Source organism: Anomaloglossus baeobatrachus, chromosome 4 (genome assembly GCF_048569485.1).
Source record: "Anomaloglossus baeobatrachus isolate aAnoBae1 chromosome 4, aAnoBae1.hap1, whole genome shotgun sequence".
NCBI lineage: Eukaryota > Metazoa > Chordata > Amphibia > Anura > Aromobatidae > Anomaloglossus > Anomaloglossus baeobatrachus.
In genome coordinates this window covers 653,624,649-653,636,698 of record NC_134356.1, presented here as the reverse complement: position 1 = coordinate 653,636,698, position 12,050 = coordinate 653,624,649, and the positions used below count along the sequence as shown (strand labels likewise).

General features: G+C 42.7%; 1 protein-coding gene across 1 annotated transcript in view; it reads right to left on the bottom strand.

Moving 5' to 3' along the window:
- COL5A3 (collagen type V alpha 3 chain) overlaps positions 1-12,050 on the bottom strand; it is a 307,612-nt gene that overhangs the window by 188,716 nt on the left and 106,846 nt on the right. Inside the window, exon 4 of the mRNA XM_075346486.1 lies at positions 4,495-4,657. Coding sequence (XP_075202601.1) covers positions 4,495-4,657 — 163 coding nt within the window. The remainder of the gene's footprint in view (positions 1-4,494; positions 4,658-12,050) is intronic.

Sequence of the window (12,050 nt, the reverse complement as noted above, 5' to 3'; positions counted from 1 at the left end):
CACTTGTCACAATGACACCACGCCTATCTTAACATCTGAGGTCTATTCACCACCAGAAGTGGAGTGGCGAATGAAGATTGAGGATGGAGGCGTGAGACGAGGCGCAGAGCATTGGACAAGTGGACATATAAGCAGGGAGGTATTTTTATTCCTATTAGTTTACTCACTTGCCCAGTAATTTGCTTTGATTTCTGTAGAATTTTTAGGCAAATTCGATTCTCCTCGAACAGATTCCCTCATCTTTAATGTATATGCTTCTTTTGAATACATAATATATTTTTCGATGTTATGGCGGCGGATACCGTCATAATATAGCGTCATCAAGTGATTGAAATTGTATTACATTACTGTGTTGCTAGTCACTAATGACAAATTGTGAGGCAGGATAGGCAAGCGTTCACATACCAGGAGAGAATATCAAGGGTTAAGGGGATAAACAGAGGTGTAGTCAGGTCACAGACTGAAGTCAGAATACCTCAAGGGTAGGGGATAAGAGCAAAGGGGCTAAACAAATGGTCAGAATGAGGTTCAAGGTCCGGCAGCAATAGATCAATCAGAGCACAGGAGTACAGGCCTACAAGCACCACTGAGCAGAATGCTACAACTGGCAGAGGTCTGGGAGAAAGTGTTCAGCTAAGTAGCTGGGCAATCACTGAGAACAGGGAACACCTGAATAACCCAGCACCTCCCAGAATCAGATTGGACACCTGAGCTGTCAATCACCAAACTGACAGGTCAGCATATCCTGATTCCATAGTTACAGCAAACAGTCACTCATTGCGTCCTAAACACACTGAGTGGAGAAGGAATCGTAACAATTACATTGTATTGTACTCCTTCACTGCCTCATGGAGCCGTGCGTGTGCGGATCCCTCAAGCCATGTCTGAGCTATAACAACTTCAGCTTAATTGTGCTGTGTTGAGCCAGAGGCGCATGAGGACAGAAAATACAAAAACACGGTATCACATAATGATTGTCAGTCTGCCAACACAACTGTTATGCCTGCTGCACGGAAATCAGCTGTGTTTTCGTCATACAGAACGCAGCACAGGATCCCTGGGGGGACTCATCCAAATGTAATACCATCCAATTCTTCGACAGTGACGCTAATTCTATCCAAGTCTATAATACTCTAATAAGCCTTTTTTAAGAAAATCATATCAATTGCTAAATTACACACACATATTATATATATATATATATATATGGTATAGACTCCATTTATTAGGCAGAAAGGAGCCTCATGATCCCCATGACCCTAGGAACCACCAGTGAAATGCCAGCATAAAGGAGAGCAGGGCTCTGCAGCACTAAGGAGAAGCAGGGTGCTGCTGCGAATTGTAGTTTTAGCTGAGCATGAGAGACCATCGACCCAGATCTCTGTGGCTTTCAGAATAGAGGGGTAAAGGCATATGAAAAAAAGACACAAAGGTACAAGTAAGAAACCTAATGGCTTACTTTATGTATTAATTGTAGTTATGCTGATATTGTGCTTTGCGAAAAATAATGTCATTATGGGGCTAACCTTTTAAATACCATTGATTTACACCTTTATAACTTTGTAGTTATATTGTGTTTTCAGCTGGCACCTGTTCACACCTGTTGGATGTGCGGATCAGTCTTTTTGATATATTTGTAGTGCATTTCATTCTGACTGAGCACTCTGCCCTATAACCAGGCTGTGTCCATCCTCCTTTATAGCTCGATCCTTTGTGCCCAGACATAATAATAATAATAATAAGTTTTATTTCTATAGCGCCAACATATTCCGCAGCGCTTTACAATTAAGAGGGGACGTGTACAGACAATATGAGACAATACAAAATAACGTATCAAGATACCAGGAGGAGTGAGGGCCCTGCTCGTAAGCTACAGTCTATGAGGGAATAGGGGAGGCACAAAAGGTGAATGGGGGGGAGAAAAGCTTGTTATATATGGTCCAGCCATCGATTTAATAGGGGATTCAAAACCATCTGCATGAACCCGTCATTGGCCAGAATTTATACAGGTTCAGGGGACAAGAATTGGAAGTAAATTTTTGGGAAGGGCAGAAAGGGACTAGATTAGATCAGGGCAGTGAGGGGATAGGCTAGTCTAAAGAAATGCGTTTTTAGTGCCCGCTTAAAGGTGTGGATGTTGGGAATTAATCGTATTTCTCTTGGTAGTGTGTTCCAGAGCATAGGCGCAGCTCGTGAGAAATCTTGCAGACGGGAGTGGGAGGTTCGAATTGTTGAGGATGTCAGTCTTAAGTCATTAGCAGAGCGGAGGGCACGGGTGGGGTGATAGACAGAGATGAGGGAGGAGATGTAGGGCGGTGCGGAACCGTGGTGAGCTTTGTGAGTGAGAGTGATAAGTTTATGTTGGTTTCTGTAGACATGTAGGTTTTAAACCCAGGTAGAGGCATTTCAAGTTAGGGTTCCAGTATACAAGAGATCACCTTGTCGTGGTTATGGGGCTCACATGCATTGGCCAATATGTAATCTAAGTATCTCTTTATTCAAATATTCCTATAGCAGTAATGCAATACCAGAATTCCCTTATTCAATGTTAGCAATTTAGAGTGCGGCTGTATGAATTTTTGTAGTTATATTGTGTTCTCAGCTGGCACCTGTCCACACCTATGGGATGTGAGGGTCATTCCTTTCCTCTAATATATAAAGCTGAATGTGTGTATGTATGTATGTATGTATGTATGTATGTGTGTGTGTGTGTGTATGTATGTATGTCCGGGATTGGCATCTGCATCATCACACCTACAGCCACAAAATTTTGCACACTCACACTTCTGGACCCCGAGAGCGTCATAGGCTATGTTGTGTGGTGAAATTTTAACCCCGCACGTTCCAATTTACCAATCAATTTTGCCCCTATCTACATAATGGGGAAAAAGTGAAACGAAAAGTGTATCCGCACCGTCGCATTTACAATCACAAAATTTTGCACAGACACCTCATGTGACCCAGGGAACATCATAGACTATGTTTTGACAGGAAAATGTAACCCCGCGCTTTACAGTTACTCTCCAAAAAACATGGCTCAATTAAAGTAAATGGAGCCTGGAGCTACAGGTTATTAGTAGGAGCTGTGATTGGTTGCTATAGGAACAAAAGACATTCATAGTATAAGAAGCTTATCTGTGAGGTAATAAGATGTCGCTGGGGAGATGGATAGAGAGAGACAGACAGACAGAGACAGACAGAGAGATAGAGACAGACAGGGAAAGAGACAGACAGAGACAAACGGTGAAAGAGACAGACACAGACAGACGGTAAAAGAGACAGACACAGACAGACGGTGAAAGAGACAGACAGAGACAGACGGGGAAAGAGACAGACAGAGACAGACCTGGAAAGAGACAGACCTTGAAAGAGACAGACCTGTAAAGAGACAGACCGAGACTGACCTGGAAAGAGACTGACAGGGACAGATACAGGCAGACAGGGAAGGAGGAGACAGCCAGGGAGACAGACAAAGATAGATGGGGAAAGACACAGACCTTGATAGAGACAGACAGGGAAAGAGACAGAGAAATAGAGACAGACAAGGAAAGAGGCAGACAGGGAAAGACACAGACAAAGAGACGGGGAGACACACAGGGAAAAAGACATGCCTGGGAAAGAGACAGACCTAGAAAGAGACAGATGGGGAAAGAAACAGCGAGATTGAGACAGACAAAAAAAGAGACAGACAGAGACAGGCAGACGGGAAAGAGACAGATGGGGAAAGAGACAGACGGGGAAAGAGACAGATGGGGAAAGAGACAGATGGGGAAAGAGATAGACGGAGCACATTACTTGGCCAATTTAGTTAAATCTGTGTGGAATATCCGTGGTGTTGAAATATATGTTGTGAAATGCTTCTATTAGCTCAATTTTTGCCTTTTAATAATTACATTTCTATCTATTTGTTTTGTGGTTTTTGTGTGCAGAATACATTTTTGTTAACACATTCCATTTTGTTAACAACAGTTATTAACCCAGGCGAAGTCGGGTAGCACAGCTGGTATATATATATATATATATATATATATATATATATATATATATATATTATATATATGCTAGAAACTATTTTTTAGGCGGAGACAAGCCTCATGTTCCCTTTGGCCCTAGAAGCAACCAGTGAAATATCCAGCACATAGGAGATCAGAGGGAAGGGCACTGCAGAACTGAGGAGAAGCAGGGTGCTGCTGCGATATGTAATTTTAGCAGAGGACAATTGACCCAGATCTGTTCAGCTTGAAGCACGGAGGGGCAAAAGCATGTGAAAAAAGACACAAAGGTATAAGTAAGAAATCTGATGTTGGGCTTACTCTGATATTGTGCTTTGCGAAAAATAAGGCGATTGTGGGGATAATCTTTTAAATACCATTGATTTAAAACTGCCTAAACAACAATCAAATCTCCATTAGCAGTTCCCGAGGTTTTACTTTAATACACACAAGTTTTTGAAGCAAAAAGACCCTGGTGCCAAATCTTGTTCACAAAACCTACCTCAAAAACCTCCTCGTCAAGTAATCGTGTCCCAAACAGGGTGACGCCATCTGTGCTAATGATAGGATCATCACCCCGGTCCAGGTAATGCGTCTGCTTCTTCTCACAGTCAAGTACCATGGTCACATTTTTTCCTTCTACACTAAGTGCAATTCGATGCCACCTATAGGAGACAATGAATGATGATTATGAAGGTCATATTCGTGAGAAATATCAGCACATAACATAAATGAACACATCAATTAGGAAAAAATAATTTGTAGTTACCAAAAACCCTAATTATATATATATACAGTAAATATGAGGGAGGAGGAGGGGGATGCAGCTGCAGTTTTCACAGTATTTCAGTTAAAAAAAAAAGCATAAATGATAAAAGTGAAAGGAGCCAAACTGTAAAACGCTACTAAGTCTTAGTCTGCGTTACTAAGTCTAATGAATGCTAAAGGATGCAGTGGTGGTATGAGTAAAGACGCCCAAAGACCCCTCAGTATATAAGACCCAGAGTAGGTGGGGGCCCTTTCCTAAATGTACCAAGGTTGGCGGGCAGATTTTAGTTGGTGTATTTGCTTAAAAAGTCATTTTTGGATTGTGATGATTCTAATACATGCCAATGCAGATCTGGAATTTTTTGCAAAGTGAAAGCGTGTTGGATAAGAAATGACTTTGAAGTAAAGTGGAGATAAATAGTCGGTGGAGACGGGACATCTGGTCTTTATCTAGTGAGGAAAGCCTCTTAACAAAAATAATATCCTACTATCATCTTGAAAAGCGTGACACTCATCCGTTAGACTGTCGGCATGCTGCTACCTGCTACACAACACTCTAATTCCAGGGAATGTCTTATGTGTTATGTGAGATACTTCACATTCTGAGACAATATCATTCTCTACTGAGCATAAGACACTTATAATTATTCCAACTATCTATATGTGCAAAAGTATAACTACTATAATACTGCCCCTTGTACAGAAATATAACTACTATAATACTGCCCCTATGTACAGGAATATAACTACTATAATACTGCCCTCTATTTACAAGAATGTAACTACTATAATACTGCCTCCTATGTACAAGAGTATAACTACTATAATACTGTCCTCTATTTACAAGAATATAACTACTATAATACTGCTCCCTATGTACAAGAATATAACTACTATAATACTGCCCACTATGTACAAGAATATAACTACTATAATACTGCCCTCTATGTACAAGAATATAACTACTATAATACTGCCCCTATATACAAGAATATAACTACTATAATACTGCCCCTGTGTAGAAGAATATAACTACTATACTACTGCCCCTATGTACAAGAATATAACTACTATAATACTGCCCGCTATGTACAAGAATATAACTACTATAATACTGCTCCTATGTACAAGAATTTAACTACTATAATACTGCCCTCTATTTACAAGAATATAACTACTATAATACTGCTCCTATGTACAAGAATTTAACTACTATAATACTGCCCTCTATTTACAAGAATATAACTACTATAATACTGCCCCTATGTACAAGAATATAACTACTATAATACTGCCCCCTATGTACAAGAATATAACTACTATAATATTGCCCCTATGTTCAAGAATATAACTACTATAATACTGCTCCTATGTACAAGAATATAACTACTATAATACTGCCCTCTATTTACAAGAATATAACTACTATAATACTGCCCCTATGTACAAGAATATAACTATTATAATACTGCCCCTATTTACAAGAATATAACTACTATAATACTGCCCCTATGTACAAGAATATAACTACTATAATACTGCCCCTGTGTATAAGAATATAACTACTATAATACTGCTCCTATGTACAAGAATTTAACTACTATAATACTGCCCCTATGTACAAGAATATAACTACTATAATACTGTTCCTATGTACAAGAATTTAACTATTATAATACTGCCCCTATGTGCAAGAATATAGCTACTATAATACTGCCCCTGTGTATAAGAATATAACTACTATAATACTGCCCCTATGTAGAAGAATATAACTACTACAACACTGCTCCTATGTACAAGAATTTAACTACTATAATACTGCCCCTATGTACAAGAATATAACTACTATAATACTGCTCCCTATGTATAAGAATATAACTATTATAATACTGCCCCTATGTACAAGAATATAACTATTATAATACTGCCCCCTATTTATAAGAATATAACTACTATAATAATGCCCCCTATGTACAAGAATATAACTACTATAATACTGCCCCCTATGTACAGGAATATAACTACTATAATACTGCTCCTACATGCAAGAATATAACTACTATAATACTCCCCTCAATGTACAAGAATATAACTATTATAATACTGCCCCCTATTTATAAGAATATAACTGCTATAATTCGCCCCCCTATTTACAAGAATAAAGCTATATAATACTGCCCCTATGGACAAGAAAGTAACCCCACCAAACCTCAGCGCTGATGATCTGGTCATTTATTTCCAAGGAGAAATCAACCATATCTTTCGGGACTTTTTTGCCCTTCCCTCCCTCACCTCAAATTCACTTTCCACCTTTGAACCTGTGGCAGATGACGAGGTTACCTGTCTCCTCGCTTCTTCTCATCTAATTACCTGCCCAGTGACCCTATTCCCTTGTATTTCCTTCAGTCTTTCTCCTCGGCGGTCACTACCCACCTAACTAAAATATTTAACCTCTCTTTCTTCTGGAATCTTTCCCTCCTCATTGAAACCTGCCGTCATAACGCCTTTACTTTAAAATGATCTCTCTACCAGAACTGCGGCTAATTACAGACCGGTCTCTAATCTTCCCGTCATCTCTAAACTCCTAGAACGCTTGGTCCACTCATCTAATCCCTTCTCTCTCTCAAATAACCCTATTCTTGACTCTTTACAATCTGGTTTCCATTCGTCACACTTTACTGAACCTGCCCTTCCTAAAGTCTCTAATGATCTAATAACAGCTAAATATAATGGTCACCACTCCTTACTAGTTCTCCTGGATCTTTTCTCGGCATTTGACACCATGGATCACCAGCTCCTCTGCACTATGCTCCAATCTATTGGCCTCAAGGACATCGCTCTGTCTTGGATCGTCTCCTACCTCTCTGACTGCTCTTTCATTGTATCGATTGGAGTCTCTTCTTCTCCTCCTCTTTCCCTTACTGTTGGGGTTCCTCAGGATTCAGTCCTAGGCCCCCTCCTCTTCTTCCTATACACTGCCCCTGTAGTGCCCCTGAGACTGATCGCTACAGGGTATATTATTATATCCTTCTCAAGCAGGTCAAGATGTTAATCTGGTAAGTATATACACACCTCACACCACCATACAGCAGGGAGAAGCAGTCAATGGGAAAGGGTTAACAAAGTTTCTTCACACACACACACACACACACACACACACACACACACACACACACACACACAGTTTCTGGCAGACGCCAGGTGGCCACCATTAATTAGGTCAAGAGTGGCTGCCATGCCATAGTACTTGCAAAAGTGGGGGTATGAGCAGTTAGGAGCAGAGAACATTGCAGTTTCACTTTTAGCCAGACAGAACAAGCTTGGACACGAGACAGAGCAGACGCACGGTGCATAGCTCCCTGAAGGGAGGCTGTCAGGCCTTTAGGGAGGCAGAACAGAGCTGTCTGGATGTAACACCGAACAGACAGCACAACCAAGCACAACCAAGCTGGGGCCAGTAATACCTAGATAGACGGGACCCAGCACTTGTAATCGTGGACTAAAATGGGAGCAGTCGCCAGAGCACAAGATTGTGCACAGGAGAGGTGCAGAGCCCCAGTTCAGGTGGCCGCAGTGCGGCAGCAGAGAGAGAGCCTGAGGAGATGGGACAGAGGTCCGACCCACGAGAGGCCCAGGCTGCCGGCCTGTACGGGCCAGGACCGGGGGAGAGTACAGAGTTGTGCATGAGGGAGAAAGGCCACAGATTGCCAAACCGGATCCAGCCTCTGACCTGCCTGGGAAGAGACCGAAGTCTCTGATGGCGAGGACCAGCACCCGGGGTGCAATACCACCTGATCCAGTAAATAAAGTGACTGGAACCTGCACCCTGTGACTCTGTGAGTAACTGCCGCCGCCCTGCGCTTTGGCGCTCCCATGGACTGCCGCCCCTGTTCTCACCAACCTCCCGGGGTATACCGCTCCGCCTGTGGGGAGCGATACCATCCCGAATGCACATAACACCTGCCCCGGAGAGAGACTGTGCAGCGGCTGCTAGTTCCTGGCCGCATACCGCGGTTGGCGCCTCGAAGCATCCCCGTTCCCTATCCAGTACTGCCCCTGGGAGAGGACTAGTCGCAGAAAGGGTCGGCGGCAGAGGAGGCCGAGACCCCAGTCACCACTGCAACCGGTGACACGCTTCCCAGAGTCCCGTCACCCTCATTCCATCCACATCTGTACTGTTTGTTTGCTGTTCTTGTTTTCATGTCGGGGTCACGGAGCCTGGTCAGGCCAGTCACAGCTACCCCAAGGAACCACTAGCCCGGTGACGAGTACCCTAAGGCCCCGTGGTACGCTACACCCCCATTGAACAAACCAAATATGCTGATGACACTCAATTATACACCTCTTCTCGAGACGTAACTACAATAGGTGCAAGGGTTGCAATCACACACAGGTCCTGGAGCCTAAGGGGCCCACAGAGTCCCTTTGGCTTATATGAAAAGACAAATACTATTAAAAAGTATAATAATTGGGGGCCCCGTAGGAGCTTTTGCATTGTGGCCCCTGAGCTTCAAGATACACCCCTGCCCCTACCTTAATACAAAATACCAAGGATTACGGTATCTGTCTGCTGCCTCTAACATCATGTTCTTCCTCTATCTGAAATGGAATCTCTCTAAAACTGAACTTATCATGTTTCCTCTCTCGAATTAACCTATTTATACCTGATATTACAATTTCGTTGTGTGGTTCAACCATAACTACCAAGGTGACGCGTGCTGTCATTTGGTCGTAATTTACACAGAGCTTTGCTTTATTCCCTATTTCCACTCTTACTGTCGCTCTTATTCATTCTTGTCTGGATTACTATAACTCTCCACTAATCGGTCTCCCACTTACTAAACTCTCCCCTTCCCAATCCATCCTGAGGGCGGCAGCCAAAGTCGTATTTCTATCCAGCTGCTACACCCATGCCTCTACCCTGTGCCAGTCATTACACTGGTTACCCATCTGCTAAATAGTACTACAAGATAAATTTATCACTCTTGCCCACATAGTCTATAAAGTTCTGCACATCTCCTCTCTTATCTCTGTCTATCACCCTACCTACCGGAGTTCTCCATTCTGCGACTGATGAAAGGGGCCGCTCACGTCAATGGTATTTTACCGGAAAGCCGGATCCGGCACAAATATATTTCGGCTCCATTCATTTACTATGGAAGCGCGGCAAGATGCGGTCACATGTGGTGGCATGCGTTATACACAACTGCATGCTACCGCATCTTGCCGCGCTTACATTGTAAATTAATGGAACTGAAATGCATTTGTGCCGGATCCGGCTTTCCGGCAAAATACCGCTGATGTGAGCGGCGCCTAAGACAAACATCCTCCATAATCTGAATTCACGACTTTCAGCTCTAGGACTTCTCTTGTGCTACAACAGTTTTCTGGAATGCACTACCACAGACAGTCTGATTAATACCTAGCCCCCACATTTTTAAGCATGCTCTAAAACAGCCCCTTATACACAGCATGCTGATCTAACAGCCTCCAGGGGCAGTATGAGGGCCCACAAACATACAGTAAGATGCTCCACACAGTCAGTATGAGGATCCGCAGGCACTGCACTTTGTATAATTTTCCCCACAGCCCCTCAGATAGTATGAGGGTTCCCACCGTACTTGGCACAATAGGAGGGCCCCAGCACAGACTACGATACCCTGCAGAGTGCGACACACAGAATTAGGGCCCACACATATAATATATTGGCCCCATTGGCAATATAAGGGGCCCCTACAGTCCACAATTCAATATGAAGACCACAACACACATTGTGATGACCAGGTAGCCCCAGCCTTATACACGGTATTATGCCACACAAGGCATTAAGTCCCCTATAAGTATTTACATTTTAAAAAAATAAAAACTACTCACCTTCCACCATTCCCATGATGTCTGCTATAATCAGTGTACTGTACAGACTGTCAGACACACAGAGTGCTCCAGGAGGGAGCAATGGATGTGGAAACCATTGATATTGTGACGACAGGCTGGGATAATTGAGGAGGGGTAGATAATGACACTCTACTCGAAGCCCCATAGTGGCCTTCCACTATGGACGGTACACCCCTGGATATATTCTTGCACATAGGGGAAGTAATATAATAATTATATTGTTGTACATACAGTAGGTGGAACATTCAAGTAGTTATATTCTTGTACGCAGCAATAATTCATGGATGGAAGTAGTGGTGATGGCGATCTGGGCTGAAGGGTAAGGAAAATGTAAAGTGATTGTCTAAGATAAGAGAGGTGTTACCGATAAGTCATTGGATATATCTGTACTGCATACACTATAGGGTCTACAGAGCGACAGCATGTAACTGATATATACCTCCATATGGCTAATGTATGGTGATAATGTTAGTCTTTTTGTTAATGATCAGTATGGTGGTATTGTTCAATCACTATGTGGTAATTGTGTACATGATGTCGGTATTGTGTATTTGTGTGGATCAGTGATATTGAAAGCCATGCCATCGGCAATGTATTTTGTCATCAGGGACACTCAGGCGGATAGGTTTCCACTGAGCTACCAAAATATGCATACTGCCCAGTGCCGGCATCTGCAGCGGGGCGATGAGTTATAGACAGCATACAACTTTGATTCAGTGCAGCTCCTTCTCTGCAGCCATTAATCCTGCTCTGAAGAAAGGTCTGGCAATCTAATTCCATATTATGCCAAGTAACTTGATGGAGACTACAACTAAAGGAACTCGATATACTGCTGGAAGATGCAGCCCTAGGTTGGAAGGCACTCAACAAGCTACTGGGGAATAGCTGATGGTCAATCTGAGTATGACCAAAGCTCATGACTCACCAGGATCAAAACTGCAAGGACGTCTTGGTGCTGATATCACTTGGTTGAAAGGGAAGATCAAACGCTGCAGAGATATCATAAAGTTCGGAACATGAAATGTATGAACCATGAACCAAGACAAACTCAACATCGTCAAAGCCGAAATGGACAGAACAGGACTCAACTTACTCTTAATTAGCGAAGTAAGATGAACTCCATCTGGACACTTCTAGCCAAATGAACATTGGGTCTACTATTCTGACAATGGTAACCGAAGAAGGAACGGTGTCGCTTTTATTCCCAACTGTAGATTGGCCAGCACTGTCCAAGGAGCGCCAATTCATGTCAGAGTTATATAAGTCTACATGCCAACAGCAGATGCTGCAAAGGAGGACGTTGAACTATTCTATGATCAAGTGCAGAAGAAATAGACAAGACGTCAAAACAGGACTTACTCATTATCATGGGAGACTTGAATGCCAAGGTGGGCC